At 39.5% G+C, this 20,708-nt stretch overlaps 2 protein-coding genes across 3 annotated transcripts in view; both read left to right on the top strand.

Moving 5' to 3' along the window:
- The first annotated feature begins 4,166 nt into the window (after nucleotides 1-4,166).
- Nucleotides 4,167-10,433, top strand: LOC143864408 (putative amidase At4g34880). Its single transcript, XM_077375343.1, has 4 exons — nucleotides 4,167-4,783; nucleotides 6,441-6,509; nucleotides 7,129-7,704; nucleotides 10,013-10,433. Exons 1-4 carry the CDS (start codon nucleotides 4,265-4,267, stop codon nucleotides 10,382-10,384), a joined length of 1,536 nt encoding a protein of 511 aa, XP_077231458.1. The 5' UTR covers nucleotides 4,167-4,264; the 3' UTR covers nucleotides 10,385-10,433.
- A 1,761-nt stretch (nucleotides 10,434-12,194) lies between these two features.
- The window catches only part of LOC143864392 (putative amidase At4g34880), a 31,178-nt gene continuing 22,664 nt past the window's right edge, over nucleotides 12,195-20,708 (top strand). For both annotated transcript variants that reach the window (XM_077375321.1, XM_077375322.1), the window contains exons 1-2: nucleotides 12,195-12,743; nucleotides 14,534-14,748. In XM_077375321.1, coding sequence (XP_077231436.1) covers nucleotides 12,225-12,743; nucleotides 14,534-14,748 — 734 coding nt within the window. In that variant the 5' untranslated portion in view covers nucleotides 12,195-12,224. The remainder of the gene's footprint in view (nucleotides 12,744-14,533; nucleotides 14,749-20,708) is intronic.

Genomic DNA, 20,708 nt, shown 5'->3' on the forward strand with positions numbered 1-20,708 from the left:
CTCCACTTTTAGACTAATCCACTCCAAGTTGGAGTGGATTAGTCTAAAAGTGGAGCGGAAATATCAGCTCCCTTGTTTTTTTATGAGACTATGTTGTCAATATCAATATTCTTTGTAGTCCTACCCAGAAGAAAGGAATTGACAACATTCCAAGTAGATTTACGGGCTGCTTGGGTGTAATTCCCCTAGAAAAATGATTTGGCTAACTCATTTTCCATAATTTTTTAGTCAAAATAATTCCCCCCCTCTATTTTCTAGTTAAATTTGGACTCTATTGGGCTCTCCGATTTTCTTGCCATGTCTATACAAATTTTCCTTTATAGTCATCCAAGTGAAATAGTTTTCCACATAAATCAATTTTATAGGGGGTTTGGATTGACCCATTTTCATGAAAATCTATTTCATGGTGTGAGGCATTTCATCATTTTTGGTAACTAGTGGAGCCAATTTTCTACTAGGAAGAATTGCCAATGGGGATGCCAAAATACAAGAATTGTGAACGGGGGACACAATTTTGAAAAATTATTAAAGAGGGTTGATAACCCCCTTTTGAGAGTTTGATAACCCCATTTAGAGGGTTGATAACCCCCTTTTAGAGACTTGATAACCCCCATTTTGTCCTTCTCTAACAATTTTTCAAAAGTGCGTCCCCTGTTCACAATTCTTGTATTTTGGTGTCCCCCGTCGGCAATTTTTCCTTGAATATAATGCCCAAAAGTGAGGTTACCCATATCACTTTGGCTGTTTTTTGGATGCAAAATTTTATATGATTGCAATTATTGAAGGGGAAATGATATATCCACACCATTTCTCATCATTTTCACCTCATTTTCTTTGTCTTTTCTTTTAAACTGACCTCTTTTTTTTTAAGGAACAAGCAGATCAAAATAGAATGAGGTGAAAATGCAGACCATTTTTTTTTTTTGAAAAAAAAGAGGAAAGAAAACAAGCAAACAAACATGGCATTTTGAATACATGGAAAATGCCCTCCTTAATTTCATAAATGCAATAGCCAATAGGGTTTTTTTAAATAAGAAAATAACACCTAATTTCTCCTTTTTGATTTTGAGCGAATCTCTCTCTTTACTCAGTTTCCATCTTCTTCTAGGTTCATTTGGTTGCCATCAAAATAGTGTTCCTCTTGAAAGAGAAGTAAAATGACACCATTTTTTCTTCTTCACATTTGGTTGCCACACAGTATTCATTCTACTTTCCTTCTCTGCAAGGAATTTTCCAAATAATAGCCTTTTAAGTTGGGTGATGAAAAATTCACACCCTTTTCATACGGGTGTCAATGGATCCAGACGGTTCGATGGACCATCGGAATCCGAACTTTAATGAACGGGATATAAGCATACCAAGAGCGTCTATGGGCATATTTCGGATTCCTAATCATATGATCCGAAATTTTTTGGATCGGATCTAGGCATGCTGCGAAAGTCCTTGGGGACAGTCACGATCCGAAATCATCTTACAGAAATACCCTCAAAATCATTACAACAACAATGTTAAGTGGGGGTATTCTCATCAAAATAGTCATATCCTTTTAGTAGTTACCGGTTTCCATCTTTATTGAACGAAATCTCCTTTTTGAAATAAATCTCCTCTTCCTTCCCGTGTAAGTATCCCCTCCCCATTTGTGGAACGAACATCTCATCTTCCTATCGTCCGAAATCATCTTACAGAAATACCCTCAAAATCATTACAACATCAATGTTAAGTGGGGGTATTCTCGTCAAATAGTCATATTCTTTTAGTAGTTACCGGTTTCCATCTTTATTGAACGAAATCTCCTTTTCGAAATAAATCTCCACTTCCTTCCCGTGTAAGTTTCCCTTCCCCATTTGTGGAACGAACATCTCATCTTCCTATCGGTAACCATAACCCATCTACTCCGTTGACATTAATTAATGTTCTGTCCCTAGTCATTGCTCTCACCCTCGCTATCGCTAGTCATTGCTCTCACCCTCGCCATCGCAACACCCTTGCCTTCCCAGCATTCGAGCAGTATGCACGGAAAACTCCTGCTAAATTTTTGGTTTTTATTATCTTCTTAGAATACTTGATAGTGGATACATATTTTTCCCTATTTTTAGTCACTTCTTTGAAGTCGATCACTGCTTTTCATTATGATGGACTGACATTCTAATTCTTTTAAAAAAAAATTAATTGTGTACTAAGCTTAGTAGGACATAATAGGCCACTCCGATGGACGGTCCGATTTAAAATGGATCGTGATCGTGACGTGGAAAGTAGGATCCGAAGAACAATCCAAATCCGATCTGACCGATAAGGAATTTGAATGGATCGTGACCGTGACATAGGTGGATCCGATCCGAAGTGGATCCGTTGACACCCCTACCTTTTCACGTGAATTGATGTAAAAGGATAATGCGCCCCCCTCCCCCCCAAAAGGATAATGCGCCCCCCTTTTAACGTGATTTGACATAAAAAAGCGTTGAAGTCTGCCCACAATTCATGTAAGAGGGGGGCACATTACCCTACATGGGGCGAAAAAATCATCTCCCTACAAACATTTGTAGTGTTTGATCTACCTAGGATTTACCAAGTAGAATAGTGACATTAACGTGCTACCAAATGAATAGGTGTCACTCACCTATTCTCATTGGCTTTCCATGGAATGAAAAGGAAAAGCTCTTCCCAAGAATGGGAGAGCAGGGACCCTAGGAGATGTATATATAATAGAGGTTAGAGAGAAGACATGTTGGGAGTTCTGCGCGAAAGCAAAGATGATTGCTAGAATCAGGCGGTGGAATTGAGATATGATTCCAGTTCCAACCAATTATGACATTTGATTTGGAAAAAAGAAGAATAATGGAATCAAGGGGGCTGAATTGAAACCTGGGCAGAATTAGAGGGGGAAATGCTGGTATCTGTTTCCCACTCAACATATTCTGATTCCTGCCGAATTATCTTTATAAATTGCTTATAAGAACTCAACAAGATATGGACGACTAATAGGGGTGTCAATGGATCCAGACGGTCCGATGGATTGTCTGAATCCAAAAGTTAATGAACGGGATCTAAACATAGGAGTAGGATCCGTAGGCATATTTTGGATCATCAAATCTGGGATCCGAAAAATTTCAGATTGGGTATGGGCATGCCATAGATGCCCATTGGATAGTCACGATTCGAAATGTTTTGCAAAAATACCCTCCAAATTTTGTTAATGCTAACTGTTCTATGAAGGGTATTTTGGTCAAAACCTCTCTTATCACTTAATGAATCGCGATTTCATTTCACTCATTTCAATCGTTTCATTTCATACTTTCACAAATGAAAAGAGAGAGGGGTTTTGTTCTTTATGCATCATATTCTTTGATAATAGTTATACATTATATTTGTGTACGTAATTTCGATTAGTTTTATTGTTTACAAGCATTATTTTACACATAGATCAAACATAGATAAATTTTTAATGTAGTTGAAGAAAATGCAAAGAGACACACTAATAGTGGATTGCCATTCTAACTCTTTTTCAAATAATTAATTGTTTACTTAGCTTAGTGGGACATAACAGGACACTCCGATGGACGGTCTGAATTAAAATAGATCATGATCACGACGTGGAAAGTAGGATCCGAAGAACAATCCCGCAGATATGGAATTTGAATGGATCATGACTGTGACCATGGTTTTAAATTTCGACCGAAATCCGAAATTTCGGTCGAAATCACCCAAAACCGAAACGGTCATTTATTTCGGCTGAAATTTCAGAATTATCGAAATTTAATATTGTATAAAATATTGGTTTTGGGTTTTGTACCAGATTTCGACCGAAAATTTGAAATTTCAGGTCCGAAACTAAAATTTTAAACCTTGAGTGTGACATAGGTGGATCCGACCCGAAGTGGATCCGTTGACACCCCTAACGACTAACTAAAAGACCAAAAAAAGCAAAAAAAGGAGAAAAATAACAGCATAAAGCGAGGGAGATTAGACAGAGATAACATGATGAGACAATTCAAATAAAACAAATGGGTGGAAATACCAAACCGAGTGCTTGAAATTTTTACCCCAAGAATAATTTGAGGCCAGCAAGGACCTCCATGCGCTGCACGTGGGCAGGGGACCAGGGTCTTTTAGCCGCGTTCTTCAATCCTATATCCACTATTTAGTGCCAAGAGGCCTCTTACTCTTTTGACACTAACAGGGGGTGTTCCAGGGAAGAAAAGGGGGCGAATATATTATCTTCCCATTATTTATTGTAAAAGCACTAGAGCCTAGAGGCAATGATAACATGAAAAATCTCTCATCCATGGCTTTCCAGTCCACACTATTTCTTCTCCTTCTAGCAATATCCTTAACCCATGAATTCAAAATCAAAGAGGCCACAATCCAAGAAATCCACCAAGCTTTCAACTCAAACAAAGTTACCTCAAGACAATTAGTAGAATTCTATCTAAAACAAATTCAAGCCCTGAATCCGGTTCTCAGGGCCGTGATTGAGGTGAACCCGGATGCTCTAAACCAAGCTAATGTGGCAGATGAGAAGAGACGAGCGAGTGGGGGTAACTCGGCCGGTTTAGAGGGGATTCCCATTTTGTTAAAGGATAATATAGGGACCAAAGACCGGTTGAACACTACGGCCGGGTCATTGGCTCTAGTGGGTTCAGTGGTGGGTCGAGACTCGGGCGTGGTTGAGAGGTTGAGAAGGGCTGAGTCTATTATTTTGGGGAAGGCTAGTTTGAGTGAGTGGGCTCATTTTCGTGATTTTAATGCGCCTAGTGGGTGGTGCGCTAGAAGTGGGCAGGGCAAAGTAAGCTCCTTCTTTCCTATTTCTCCCTATATTTCTCCCTAGCCCTTTGATTTCTTGGAAAATATTATTCGGTTTTGCTGGGGCACTCTTTAAGGTTCATTGAAAACCTAATCTTACACTTGTTTTGAGAATGTTTTCGAAACTTTTACTCAAAACATGTGTAACATTAAGTTTCCAATCTACCCTAGTGAGTGCCAGTTTACCCAAATTTCTATATTTTTATTTCCCCTAATCCAAATATGCCTTCTTAATGTCCACAAATTAGAGGCTTAGAATTGGCTAGTGGTGGAGAATTTTTGGGAATGCCCCATTCATAATAGATAATGATTTAGGTCATTCAAAAAGTGGTCCTCACTTTATTCTTCTGCGGTTGCAACTAGGGGGTGGCCAACCGGTTCGGTTCTCGGTTCCCGGTTCCATGAACCGTAAGAACCGAACCGAACCGTAGTACATAGTAGGACCGAACCGAACCGGACCGAACAAAATCGGTTCGGTCTGGTTCGGTTCTCCGGTTCTAATGGCTAATTACTAATTACTAATTATAATTTATAAAAAACTTTTAATTAAAGTTATAATATAAGTTACTTTCTTATTATAAGAATAGTATCTATTAACTATTACTTATTAATATTATAAATAATTTATATTAATAAGTATATGTATAATAGAAATATAAAAAATATTATATATATATATATATATATATATATATATATATATATATATATATATATATATATATATTCAAAAGTTCGGTTCTTCGGTTCCAGAACCGAACCAAAAATATTAGACCCGGAACCGAACCGAATAAGTTCGGTTCTCCATCAGTGGAACCGAACCGGACCCAAAGTGTTTTTAAACAGTTCGGTTCCGGTGCGGTTCTTCGGGTCTGGTTCGGTTCTGGCCACCCCTAGTTGCAACTCAACTCGGGCGGTCCGGCTTTCTAGAACCCTATCCTACCCGAGAAATTATCTCAGGCCAGGTCTAACGTTGTATGGGAAAACCCGAGATTCATAAACCCGATACTTGCTGAGATAGTTTCTGGGTTAGGATTTTATTTTAGTGTAGGATAGTGAGAAATTTCAAAAATTGTAGAAAACAACAAATAGTCACAGAAAAACTATTTTTTCACATCACAAACATGATCACCTCATTGGAAGAGGGGACTGATATCCACATGACCATGTTTTAATAATGGGACAAACTCGCCTTTTTTTATATGTTTTAACCACCTGGTGAAGGCTGTGACAATTCCCAAAAAGCTCTCAGCAGGTTAAAATATGATTAACAGCTAACTATGTAGAGTTGTGTTGGGGGGGGGGGCGTGGCGTGGGGTGCTGTGAATACATTTTCCATGGAAACTATTATTTTTCATTATTTGTTTACCCTACATCCAAACTATTGTAAGGTGCATAATTAGTCGCGGAGCCAGGAATTTACAATTGGTGGGGCCAGTCTAATTTACACTTTGCCTGCATTGGTCATTGCGGGTCCGCTTACTTACATTCTGGAATTTTGGTTAAAAATTTCGAAGGAGACACGTTGTAAGATAGGGATTTTGCAATTCATTGGGGCCATGGCCACCCCCATGCTATACGTAGCTCCACCCCTGTGCATAATCGATGATAATTTACACAAATTATGTTTTTTGAGACAGAATCAGTATGTGTTACCCACAGATCCATGTGGGTTGAGCAGCGGATCAGCAATTGCTGTGCCGGTGAACGTTTTACCTCGGAAAATATTATTGTAGGGTTGCAGCTTGGTCGGGCCGGTCGGGTTTTCCAATTGCCTACCCTACCAGAGAAAATATCTCGGGTCGGGTGGGGTTTCTTTTTGGAAAACCCACAATTCCTGCACCCGGCCGTACCCTAGATAGTTTCTTGGTGGGTCGGTTTGGGTTTTTAAACATTGTCGTGAGATTGTTCATTGAAAATAATGGCATCCAGTCAATTTCAACATTCCCAAATTAGAAAATTATAGACTAACTAATTTCTAATGTAAAGTCAAAATATAAGGAAAACAGACAAAACAGGGTGGAAAATGCTAGAATTACCTAATGATAATGGCAAGAATAACAATTATTTTTCTTTATCTTTTCCTTAAAAAGGAAGATTAACAATGAAGAGAAAACCCTAAGAAGAACACAAACATTTTACGTGGATTATAATGATCTTCCACCATGAGAAAAACAATATACAAGGATTATAATGAATTAAATTCAAAACCCCACAACCCTTTCTTGCTTCTCAACCTAAGACCGTACGCAAGAGATAACCCGAGAAAAAACCCAAGATAAACAACTAAGAGAAAACCCTAAGAAGAACCCAAGAAGAAAGCCAAAGAAGAAACCTCTTTCTCTCTCCTCTCTCTCTTGTCGAGGTAGCCAAACACACCTCTCTCGTTCTTGTCTTCCCACCACTATCGTGGGAAACAAGGCAACATTCCCAGCACTAACAATTATTTTTCTTTACAACAGTCCAATTTGTCGAACAGTATCAGATGCAGTCTACGTATTAAACGCAATCATAGGGTTTGATTCAAGAGATGCAGAAGCAACTAGAGAAGCAGCAAAGTTCATCCCTTCTGGTGGTTACACGCAATTTCTCAAAACAGATGGCCTTAAAGGAAAGAGATTAGGGATCCTTAGAAAACCCTTCTTTGATTTCTACAATGGAACTGTTCTCAATCAAGCTTTTGAGAAGCATTTCATCACATTAAAGCAAAGAGGTGCCATATTGTTTGATCATATTGAAATAGCAAACGTGGATATCATAGGAAACTCCACTGCCAGTGGTGAAGATACTGCATTAAATGCCGAGTTTAAGCTTTCATTAAATGCCTACTTATTAGAGTTAGTTCGTTCTCCAGTCAGATCATTGGCAGACATAATAGCCTTCAACATCAAATTCTCAGCTCAGGTATTGCTCTAAAGTCTAAACACCTAATATTTCATGCCTTTTTTGGTAATTCCACTCCTTTACTTCTACAAGTTAAAGAAAAATTTCTGAATTAAAAAAAGGGAATTGATATCAGCACAACTTTGTTTTAATAATTGCACAAACCCAGTTTGTCTTTTCCTTTTTAATCGAATAACCTTTTAACACCTCTTTCAATACTAAAAGACAAGACGGGTTTAGTGAAAATATGGTTGTGCCGATAACATTTTCCTAAGAAAGACGACAAAGACGACAGTATGTGTAAGTGTAGAAATATCATCTCTTTTAGGGGTGTAAACGAGCCGAGCCGAGCCGAGCTTGGCCAGGCTTGGCTCGGCTCGTTAAGCTCATAAGTGAGGCTCGGCTCGGGCTCGGCTCGGTCAGGCTCGTGAGCGGCTCGCGAGCCTTACCGAGCGCGGGTTATATTATGTTCACACCCCTCATCTTCCCTGGACAGCCCTACTAGTGTAATTTGACTACTTTTTTTACACTATGGGGAGTGGTGGTTCCAAAAATGAAGTGACATATTTTGCCCCCCCCCCCTTCACTCCATGGACAACCCTTTTAATGTATATATTAATATATAATATATATATATATTTAAATATATTAAATTCTTAACGAGCCTTAACGAGCCGGGCCGAGCCGAGCCTGGCCTAACTCGGGCTCGGCTCGTTAAGGATTCGAGCCGAGCTCGAGCGAGCTTCCGAGCCCGAGCCAAAATTGACACCCTTAATATCTTTTAAAGTGGCTTTTGTAAAAGAAGTCTTCTACTTGCTTTATTTGCAAAAGCAGTCTTCTAATTTAACAATTTAGAAAGAATCATCACATTTGAGTGACTTTTGTAAATCAGGTCAATGCCATCAATTTGTGACCAACATGTCCTTAGTTGATTACTCATGAAAAAACCAAATGTCCTTACATGTGAAAAGACAAAGTTGGTTTGTAAAAAGACCAAAATACCCTTATTGCTCATTGATATGTTTTGTTTGGGTGAGTACCACCAACTGAACTTAAACCCACGCATCAGGTGGGACCCACCATTTTACTTCATGTTTTAATGGTGTAGGTCCCATTACCTCCGGTCCTCCACCCAAGCCCATGTATAGAGTGGAGCCCACCATTATAAACTTCATGTGTTGATATATGGGGTAGGGCCCTTCTTTTTTACACCCATGCATAGCATTTTACACCATGTTTTTTTTAATGAGTAAGCTGGGGTTTGGCGGGTACCCCTACCAGTTTTTGATAAAGAGAAAGGTGATACAATAATAGGCACAAAACCCTCCCTAACTCAGAACATGTGAGAGAGGGAGAACCTAGGCTTAGCACATGTGAGTGAGAAAAACTAAGCCTAAGAGATCTAAATGCTCAACACTTGCAAATTACATAATCACCTAATTTGGTAGGGGTGTGCTAGGCTCTTTGTGAGCGTCTTGGCCAATTTTTATAGTGAACTTCTTGCCATGATTCATTTGATTCCTCAAGTTTTGAATTCTCTTCTTCACAACTATCCTTAAAACAATTTTGAGATTCTTTGGGACCTTTTGTGTTTGTTGTACCGTCTTCCTTTTCTGAGGAGGATTCTAATGAGGGAACCTCTTTAGGGTCTGAGTAGTTCTCTAATTCAGTGTCCTCTTCACTCTCTATTCCTTCTTTTTCGGATATAACATAGCCATCTTCCATAGTTGGTTTAGGGGAAGAGCTCAATGACCCATGGCTTGGGTCTTTGTTTTCTATTTGTGAATATCTATCTGGTTTGGCATTCTTCTTGTGGGTCTCTATAAGATCCTCCTCCTTGCGATGCTCTTCCCAGTTTTCCTCCTCTTGCTCCATTCTATCGAGTATGCTGAAATTATTGAAAGCAGAGATAATATCCTGGGGTTTAGCATAGCCAACTCATGTTAGTGTATATATAGAAATGATATTCCCACACTCTTGATTCAAAACATATCATTGAGTCATGAGTATCTTAGTCTTTTTATAAGGTAATCTTCACCTTTTACATCTAAGGACATTTTTGTCTTTTCATAAGGAAAAAAAATTCTACCATTGTCATTTCCAAAATTCACTCTATTGTGAAGAAACTATTTGTAAATTGTCAAACTGGTGAAATGATATGGTCCCCGCACGTGAAATCCAATGTACTGGGCACCACTCTTCACAAACTTCAAATAAATCAGAAGTAGAAGACTTCTTTTGCAGAAACCCCTAACTATTCAATACTTAACCTTATATTCGATTTAAGATAAATTTTCAGACGATATTTTTGCCTTGCTCTGATGTGTAGGAGAAAATTGATGAGTTCGGACAGGGCGTCTTTCTGGCAGCTGAAGCAACAAATGGATTCGGCGAAGCAGAAAATAAAGCAATTGAGAAAATGAAGAGACTTTCTAGAGATGGGTTGGAGAGATTGATGAAGGAGAAGAAGTTAGATGCGTTGGTGACGCCGGGAGCAGATGCTTCTGCTATTCTAGCCATCGGAGGATTCCCAGGAATTAGCGTTCCTGCGGGATATGGAAATGATGGAGTTCCCTTCGGAATCTGCTTTGGAGGGCTAAGGGGTTCAGAACCTAAGTTGATCGAGATAGCTTATAGTTTTGAACAAGCAACCAAGGTTAGGAAACCACCTTCATTCAAACCTGGAAGCCTATATGAGTGAAGGTTTGTTCTTGGTTTATATCTATGTGATTCAGATTAATGTTTAAGTATCTACAATCTACAACATTTGCTAAGTGGCTTTTCACTAAAAGGGAAAAAGGGGGGGGGGGGTTGTGGAACTAAATAAAAACGTATCTACTCGAATCCCCTCAAAGTTGGACTGCCAATATCATTTTGTCCTACAAGAAAGGCTGTTTTGGATGCAAAATTTTATATAACTGCAATTATTGAAAGGGTCTCGTGAATATCTCAACGACCTTTTTTTAGCATATCCATCCCCTCTTTTTTATTTTTTTTTGGGAAAAATACATATAGACCCCCTCAAATATCTGACATTTTCACTTCTAACCCTATAGTTACGAAGTCACCAATGAAACCCCCGAGGTTTCATTGGAATTTAGGTAGACCTCCTCTGCTGACGGTCCGTTAGTTTAACATGACGGAATGACTCAAAGTAACCATGGTTAATATTTTGAGGATAAAAACTCCCTCCTCAATCGTTTAAAGCCATTTCCCGCCATTTCTTTCTTAATTCCTGCCAAAGTTATTTCGTCCTACCATTTACAGAGGTCACGTCATTCACTGTTTTGAAGAAATTTGCAGAGGGATTATGCCATTCCCATCCAAGGGATTAAGGTTATGTGGTTGAGAAAGAGCAAGGTTGAAGACGATCGAGGTTGAAGATAAGCAACGCCTTGACACGATTGAGGTTGAAGATGATCAACACCCAATCAGAAACTCTAGTTTTCGAGAAAAACCCAACATCGAAAGTGGGTTCTGTTAAGTTTATACGGAAGTTCATTACGGCCATTTCCTCCTCTGCGTCCACTACATCACATTGGCAAAGCCCAACAAAACCTGAGGGGGTGTAGTTGGTGACTTCGAAACTATAGGGTTAGAAGTGAAAATGTCATATAGTTGAGGGGGTCTATATGTATTGTTCCCTATTTTTTTAAATGACTTCATTTTTGGGAACAAACGAGTAAAAGGAGGTGAAAATCCAGTTTCCATAAGTTGATCCTAACCCTCCTATCTATTAAGGGTTAGGATCAACACTCTAATTTGCCTTGAGGTCTGTTCAGATGAATTAAATAAAGGAAATCATTTCCATAAGTTGATCCTAACCCTCCTATCTATTAAGGGTTAGGATCAACACTCTAATTTGCCTTGAGGTCTGTTCAGATGAATTAAATAAAGGAAAAATTGCCACTGGGAACACCAAAATACAAGAATTGTGAACGGGGGACACTTTGAGAATTTGTTAAAGAGGGTTGATAACCCCCTTTTGAGAGTTTGATAACCCCATTTAGAGGGATGATAACCCCCTTCTAGAGACTTGATAACCCCCATTTCGTCCCTCTTTTAACAATTTTTCGAAAGTATATCCTCCCTTCACAATTCTTATATTTTGGTGCCCCCATTGGTAATTTTTCCTTCAAATAAAACAAATGGGTGGAAATACCAATCCGAGTGCTTGCAATTTTTACCCTAAGAATAATTTGAGGCCAGAAAGGACGGCCACGCGCTGTACGTGGGGGGCAACGGACCACGGCCTTTTAGCCGCGTTCTTCAATCTTATATTCACTATGTAGTGCCAGAGACCACTTACTCTTTTGACACTAAAAGTGGGTGTTCCAGGGAAGAAAAGGGGGCGAATATATTATCTTCCCATTATTTAGGGCAATGATATTGTCACCCCCCCTGCGTACGCATTCGCCCCCCTTATTAAAGCTTTTTGACGTCAAATCAAGCCAAAAGGGGAGCGAATGCGTAATTTAGGGGGGGTGACAATATCATCGCCCATTATTTATTGTAAAAGCACAGAGAGGCAATGAATTAACATGAAAAATCTCCCAACCATGGCTTTCCAGTCCACACTATTTCTTCTCCTTCTAGCAATATCCTTAACCCATGAATTCAAAATCAAAGAAGCCACAATCCAAGAAATCCACCAAGCTTTCAACTCAAACAAACTAACCTCAAGACAATTAGTAGAATTATATCTAAAACAAATTCAAACCCTGAACCCGGTTCTCAGGGCCGTGATTGAGGTGAACCCGGATGCTCTAAACCAAGCTAATGTGGCAGATGAGAAGAGACGGGCGAGTGGGGGTAACTCGGCCGGTTTAGAGGGGATTCCCATTTTGTTAAAGGATAATATAGGGACCAAAGACCGGTTGAACACTACGGCCGGGTCATTGGCTCTATTGGGTTCAGTGGTGGGTCGAGACTCGGGCGTGGTTGAGAGGTTGAGAAGGGCTGGGTGTATTATTTTGGGGAAGGCGAGTCTTAGTGAGTGGGCTCATTTTCGTTCTTCTTATGCGCCTAATGGGTGGTGCGCTAGAAGTGGCCAGGGCAAGGTAACCTCCTTCTTTCCTATTTCTCCCAAGCGCTTTGATTTCCTGGAAAATATTATTGGGTTTTGCTAGGGTACTCTTTAAGGTGCATTGAAAACCCAATTGTACACTTGTTTTGAGAATGTTTTGAGACTTTTACTTAAAACATGTGTAACATTAGGTTTCCAATCTACCCTAGTGAGTGCCAGTTTACCCAAATTTCCATATTTTTATTTTCCCTAATCCAAACATGCCTTCTTATTGCCCACAAATTAGAGGCTTAGAATTTGTTATCTTACCAACTTCTCCGAAAGCTTAAGCGGTTGGAGAAAGGCGTTATTTATCTTTTATATTTTAACACTCTCCCTCAAGTGTAGCCCACTAGGCAAACAAGTGGCACATGTGGTCCCACTCAAGGTTTAAAATATCGATTTCGGTACCGGTTTCGGACTTCTGAAAAACCAAAATTTCGGGTTAATTTGGTACTCTCGTTCGAAATTTCTAACGCTTTTTTTTAAATTAAAAAATGAATTTTCATAAATTTCAAACCGAAATTTATAATTTCGCCAAATACCAGTTTCAGTCCCTACCGAAATCCGAAATTTCGGATTTCGATCAAAATTTAAAACCATGGTCCCACTTTGGGCCGACCATCGCATGTGGATTTTTTTGCTATCCGGGAGGCTTGAACTCGAGACCTTTTGCTCTTATACCATGTTAACTTACCTACTTCTCCAAAAGCTTAAGCTGTTGGAGAAAGGCGTTATTTATCTTTTATCCCTAGTGGTGGAGAATTTTTGGGAATGTCCCATTCATAATAGATAATGATTTACGTCATTGAAAAAGTGGTCCTCACTTTATTCTTCTGCGGTTGCAACACAAGTCCGGCGGTCCGATTTTCCGGAACCCTACCCTACCCGAGAAATTATCTCAGGTAGGGTCTAACATTTTATGGGAAAACCCGAGATTCATAAACCCGATCCTTGCTAAGATAGTTTTTCGGGTTGGGTTTTTATTTTTTTATTTTAGTGTAGGATAGTGACAAATTAAAAAAATTGTAGAAAACAACAAATATTCACACTAAAAATCTCCAAAATTATGCATCAAGTGTATAATCTTAAGATGGAAAAACTATTTTTTCAAATCACAAACATGATCACCTCATTGGAAGAGGGGACTGATATCCACACAACCATCTTTTAATAATGGGACAAACTCGCCTTGTTTTATATGATTTAACCACCTGCTAAAGGCTGTGGCAATTCCCAAAAAGCTCTCAGCAGCTGGTTAAAATATGATTAACGGCTAATTACGTAGAGTTGTGTTGGGGTGGCTTTTAATACATTTTCCATCGACACTATTATTTTCCATTATTTTGTTTTCCCTACATCCAAACTATTGTAAGGTGCATAATTAGTCGCGGAGCCAGGAATTTACAATTGCTGGGCCGCTTACTTACTTTCTCGAATTTTGGTTAAAAATTTCCAAGGAGACACCTTGTAACATAGGGATTTTGCAAGTCATTGGGGGCCATGGCCACTCCCATGCTATATGTAGCTCCGCCCCTGTGCATAATCAATGATAATTTAGACAAATTATGTTTATTGAGACAGAATCCGTATGTGTTACCCACAGATCCATGTGGGTTGAGCAGCGGATCGATCAGCAATTGCTGTGGCGATGAATGTTTTACCATGGAAAATATTATTTTCCATACTTTTCTTTCCCATAGATCCAAATGCCCTGGCCCCCTAAGGGTATTATAAGGTGCATATTCAATGATAATTTAGACAAATTGTGTTGTTTGAAAGCAGAACCCCTATGTGTTATCGGCGAATCCATGCGGGTCGAGTAGCGGATCGGCAATCGGGGTGGCGGCGAATCTGGTGACAGTATCGCTGGGCACGGAGACGGATGGTTCGATCATCTGTCCGTCGAGTTTCAATTCTGTGGTGGGGATCAAACCCACTCTTGGGCCCACAAGTCGATCTGGGGTCATACCAATTTCTCCTAGACAGGACACGGTTGGGTGAGAGACTTAGAACTTGTTCAACTGTTACATCATTTTCTTTTTTCTGTTCAATTAATTAAGTCTAAATATAAATTATTTGAGGAATGATAAAATGAAGGGCACCTTCATTTTATCAAAATAAATGTCCGATAGGTCCATCTCCACAAGGTGGGCACATCATTCTGTGCCCACTTTGTGGAGCGTCCTTGTTGCTTTGTTTTGCAAGGGCGCCGTTCATTTGATCATTCATCAAATTATAAGGTGCAACAGCTGGTCCGCGATATGCCTTCTGCGATGGTCCCTAGCAAATCCCATGCTGTTATTAAAACATAATTAAACAAGAGAAATGTAGAGTTGCAGCTTGGTCGGGCCGGTCGGGTTTTCCAATTCCCTACCCTACCCGAGAAAATAACTCGGGTCTGGTGGGGTTTCTTTATGGAAAACCCACGATTTGTGGACCCGGCCCTACCCTAAATAGTTTCTTGGGTGGGGTCTGGTCGAGTTTTTAAACATTGTCCTGAGATTGTGATGCAGTGCCAACATGGCAGCCATGTCATGCCTAGGTGGTTTTGGTGGAGTTCCAAGGTGCATTCCTACAGTAATGTTGCTGGTCCGTTTTTTAACCTCTTTTTTGGACCTTTAAATGGCAGAATTATGAAAAGTAGTAAACTACAAAGTTATAGGTTTCTTTGAAATCTTTCCAACAAGTATTTCTGCTCGAAAATTGGACAAGAGGGCAGAAAGTTATACAGTTTTAGTGGACTGTGTCTGTGGGTTCCCAAAACAGTCAAAGTTAATGAGTTCCAATGCCATTTATGATATGTAAGTCCCTAAGCTATCAAAGTGGATGCGCTTGAACGAATTTGTTTTGGTTGTCTTTTATTTAAAGGGTTAGAAACCATCTTTAAAGGTGATTTTGGATGTTGATTAACTTATATAATTGATGGAATATCAATTGGGTTGAACTTTGCTCCCATTTTCTTCTTCTTCTCTAAGTTGTGTTCTTGATTTCTAATTTCTCTTCTTCTTCCCTCTTAAGCACCCACATTATCTGGTATCAGAGCCAACAATACTCTCTTGGGCTAGCTTCGATTTGATTTTCATGGCGGCAAGAAAAGGTAGAGGAAGGCGTGGTAACTAAATGATAGAAGATTTGAGAGATGAAAGAGATGATGAACTTCAAGCGCTTCAAAGACAAGTTGAACAACTTACCATGCGTCTTGAACGCCGAGAGGCTCGTAGTGAGCGTGGTAGATCAAGCCGTGGAGGTTCTAGTGACGAATCCGATGTAAATCCCTTCGCCAATACTCGCGAGGAGGCTAGGTTGGGAAGGTTCTATCGTAATTTCGACACCGTCAAGATTGATTTGTAGGAGTTTCATGGTCGTCTACAACCCGAAGAGTTTCTTGAATGGCTTAGTGCCATTGAGAAGTTCTTTGATTACAACCCGAAAGCCAACGTGTGAAGCTTATGGCTACAACAAGGCTTCGTGGCTACGCTTCACATGGTGGGATAAGGTCCAAGAGATGAAAATCCGCAAAGGAAAACGTAAGATCTCTTATTGGGAGAAAATGAAATCAATGCTTAAGGAGAAATTTCTTCCGTTTGATTGTTCCCAAATTATCTTTTCTCAATTCAACAACCTACGCCAAGAATCTAAGAGTGTGTTGGACTACACCGAAGAATTCTACAAACTCATGGCTCGTAATGATATTCAAGAAGGTGAAGATCAACTTGTGGCAAGGTATGTTGATAGTTTGAAAATTTTCATTCGAGATGAGGTGGAAATGCATCGATCATTGAGCGTCAATGATGCTTATCAACTAGCCTTGAAGGTGGAGGCTAAGCTTTCTCGTCGTGGTGCTAAAAAGTATGTGCATGTTCGTAGTCTCTATCCTTCTTCCGAAGGTAAATCTTCACATGGTGGAGGTACAAAGTCAAGGTCCAAATATTTCAACAAAACTTCTACAAAATCAGACCCTACACATTAAGTTGAAAATCAGCCCAATCGTCCCAACAATTCAAATGCTTGTTTCAAGTGTGGTCAAGTTGGCCATCGCTTCAAAAATTGTCCAAAGAGGCAAGTACCTTCGGTGATGAAGAAAATGATGAGGATCTTGTTGATGATTCAAATCAGTCCATATATGATGAAGATCTTATTGACTATTCAAATCAATCCATATATGATGAGGAAGATGGCATACAAAATGAAGAAATAGAACCCGAAAAAGAAGAAAGTTTGGTGATCCAAAGAGAACTTGCTACACCAAAGGTTGAATCCGATGATGATTGGTTTCATTCCGATATTTTCAAGACTCGATGTGAATCTCATGACAAGGTTTGCTCCATTGTGATCGTTGATTGGAGTTGTGAGAACATCGTATCTCATAAAATTGTGAACAAGCACAAGCTCAAAACCGAACAGCATCTAAAGCCGTATCGGATTGCATGATTCAAAATAGGGTATGAGAGTAACTTTTTTCTTTTCAAGAACGAATTTGATCAAGAGACCAATGATAATGGTAAATTCGATGCTCTACTTGTTGTTGAAACTAACGAGGAGTACAAGGAACTTCAACGATAATTAAATGAATTTATCACCAAAGAAATTGGATCTGATTGCATATTAGGTGAACCGATGGATATTGAAGTGATGGGTAAATGAAAAAATATTACCTCGATTTTTTCATCCAATTTCATCGATCAATTTTTATTCAATCCTACATTGAAGCTCACAATTGATATTTATATATTCAAACATTTTTAAAATCTAGACAAATTATCATTTCTTCATGGAGATTATGAAGTGGAGCTTGATCTTGGGAAGTTTCAATTGATGATCATTCTTCGATACTTCAAGGTTCGAGGGCGAGTTTTCTTGGTGAGTTTTCTTGAACCAAGGAAGTTTAGCAAATTTCAAGATCATGTGGATGCCCCTTTTCAAGTTCTTAAGAAAATTGGGGATAATTCATTCAAGGTTGAGCTCCCTCCAAATATCAATACTTACCCAACTTCAATGTTAAAGACTTGACAACTTATTATGGAGAGCTTGATGAGAACTCGTGGGCGAGTTCTTTCTCACCTGGAGATAATGATGCAGTGCCAACATGGCAGCCATGTCAAGCCTAGGTGGTTTTGGTAGAGTTCCAAGGTGCATTCCTGCAGTAATGTTGCTGGCCCGTTTTTGAACTTCTTTTTTGGACCTCTAAATGGCAGAATTATGGAAAGTAGTAAATTATAAAGTTGTAGGTCTCTTTGAGATCTTTCCAACAAGTACTCGTGCTCAAAAATTGGACAAGAGGGTAGAAAGTTATTGCAGTTTTAGTGGACTATGTCTGTGGGTTCCCAAAACAGTCAAAGTTAGTGAGTTCTAATGCCATTTATAATATGTAAGTCCCTAAGCTAGCTAGTGGATGAGCTTGAACGAATTTGCTTTGGTTGTCTTTTATTTAAAGGGTTAGAAACCATCTTTAAATGGGATTTTAGATGCTGATTAACTTATGTAATTGATGGAATATCAATTGGGTTAAGCTTTGCTCTCATTTTCTTCTTCTCTAAGTTGTGTTCTTGATTTCTAATTTCTTTTCTTTTTCCCTCTTAAGCACCCACATTAGATTGTTCGTTAAAAATAATGCATCGAGTCAATTTCAACATTCCCAAATCAGAAAAGTATAGACTAATTACTTTCCAATGTGAAGTCAAAATATAAGGGAAACAGACAAAACAAGGTGGAAAATGTTGGAAAATTTGTTGAGGGTACTGTTGATGATAGAAAACAGAAACTTGTTGCTTCAAGGCGTGATATCACTTTCCTTAAGACAAGATTCGCCCCCACTAGTAGTGTGCAAAGGGGATCCGCGAATTGCCTCCAAGATACAATGAAGCCTAGTAGGGAAGCCCTACTAATGTTTGATGACGCGTAGCACTAGCGGAATCAAACCCGAAATGCCCTTCCGAAATTTCAAGCCTTAGAGAAATCTCTAGATTCTGTTTCTGCAGAAAAACAGTATCTAGAACAATAAAGAAAAGAAAAACAGTATGTAGAAATACTTGGGGATTTTTGTAGGAGTGTAGAAGAGAGTGTAAAATCAGTCAGAATTGCCAATTCGATTTCTATATTAAATGACTGAAGTTTGCACATATTTTATAGACCAACTGGTGACTTTTCAGTGTGAAAAACACCTCTACAGGGCACCTTTCCAGAATGTTTGAAATCTAACCGTTAGATCGCACCCATTGATTTTGAATGGTCTTGATCGATTCTAGAGGTGACTGTTGGTTTGAGTAAAACCTCTCTCCAACCCAGTCATCGTTAGATCAACCATCTATGGTGTGGATCGCACCCCCTTGGCACATGACCGTTGGGGGAAGGGACACAACCCATTTGATCACACCCTTTGACCGTTGGAGTCATGGGCCCGTTGGGCCGACCGTTAGGCCCGAACCGAAGCCCAACCCAACTGAACCATTTGGCTTGATGGGCCTGCGAACCATTTGACCCACCCATCCGACCGGTCCACCTTCATCTTGATCCAACGGTGCAGATCAAATCTGGAAAAATTAAAGGCTCCAATCGCTCCTCGCGACGTTGCGTACGTGCGAAGTGCAAAGTGCGCCTAAAAAAGCGCCAATAAAGCGCCACTATGCGCCCTATAGCCCATTACCCACGCCGCGCGCGCGTGTGCGAACGGTGCGTTGCACCGTCCCGCGGGTCCAACCATGGGTTCAACCCAATGTGCAATCAACAAGAGTTAGAAAAGATAGTGCTTTATAAGTCCTTCTCTTTCTTTTCTCTCATCCGATGTGGAACTATCTTTTTCAACTACACTTCTACATCCTTTTGTAAAAGCAAATATGTCCAAGAAAACATTTTCTTTTTCCCAAACGCTTTTGATAAAACATTTTCCAAAACACTAAAACATGTAATATACATGATTTTGAAAATGCAAAATCACTAACAATCCCCCACCATTTTCAAAATCAAAGAAAATTTTCTCATCAGGCTTGGAAATCTTATGCATAGATGAAGGTATCTCTCGATTTGAACCTTCACTTAGTGATGACATATCAAAGTTAACCAGAATTGCATAGTAGACGTATCTTTGAACTAGCTATTCTATATGATTAACCGGATACGTCTCACACACAAGATTTCACCTCTTTGGGCAATTTCTAAAACCGACACATGAACTGGCCTTGTGTCTATATCTTGGTTTCATGAGCGCTCTAGAGACTAGCCAGGTCTCATAGGAAGCGGCACCACTCCCACACTCACATAGGTAGGCTTATCAAGAGTGCCCCTGTAACTAAGACACTCCAACATTATGTTATAAGCCTATTAAGAGTTTAAATACTCAGCCTTCTCCTTTTAAACATTACAGGTACCAAGCACTTTACCTTGGGATGGCAAATAATACAGATTATAGTGTTTGCAATCACTCCATATGATGTACTTGGACTCATTGAACTCAAGACTTGATGTTTATTCAAGTGTTGAGTTGATGTTCCATCATTGGTGACTATTGGTTAATGGCTTTAACCCCATCCCTAATGATGTTTTACACACCAGATCTCTTGCAAGAGCTTTAGTGAATGGATCGGCCAAGTTTTGGCTCGATCTCACAAAATCAATAGTTACTACTCCATTAGTAAGTAACTCTCTTATAGCACTATGTCTAAGTCCTATATGTCTGGACTTACCATTATAAACATGATTATATGCCCTTGATAGTGTGGCCTGACTATCACAATGGACATAAATCGATGGCATTGGTTTAGACCATAACGGAATTTCCAATAACAAATTCCGAAGCCATTCCGCCTCTTTACAACATGCTGCCAGAGCTATAAACTCTGCTTCCATAGTTGAAGTTGTTATGCATGTCTGTTTCTTAGAGGCCCAGGAGACTGCTCCCCCACCAAGGGTGAAAATCCACCCACTGGTTGATAAATGGTCTATACGCTCAGTTATCCAACTA

This window comes from Tasmannia lanceolata, unplaced genomic scaffold (genome assembly GCF_043159265.1).
Source record: "Tasmannia lanceolata isolate RefF3 unplaced genomic scaffold, GAP_Taslan_0.1 ptg000048l, whole genome shotgun sequence".
Classification (NCBI taxonomy): domain Eukaryota; kingdom Viridiplantae; phylum Streptophyta; class Magnoliopsida; order Canellales; family Winteraceae; genus Tasmannia; species Tasmannia lanceolata.

What these genes read in the sequence shown, in the direction of transcription:
- LOC143864408 (XM_077375343.1), top strand. Translation starts at nt 4,265, where the DNA reads ATGAAAAATCTCTCATCCATGGCTTTCCAGTCCACACTATTTCTTCTC. An exon ending in CTAGAAGTGGGCAGGGCAAA is followed by an intron (nt 4,784 to 6,440) that starts GTAAGCTCCTTC and finishes TTTTTGAGACAG; the next exon opens with AATCAGTATGTGTTACCCAC. An exon ending in CAATTGCTGTGCCGGTGAAC is followed by an intron (nt 6,510 to 7,128) that starts GTTTTACCTCGG and finishes AGAAAGCCAAAG; the next exon opens with AAGAAACCTCTTTCTCTCTC.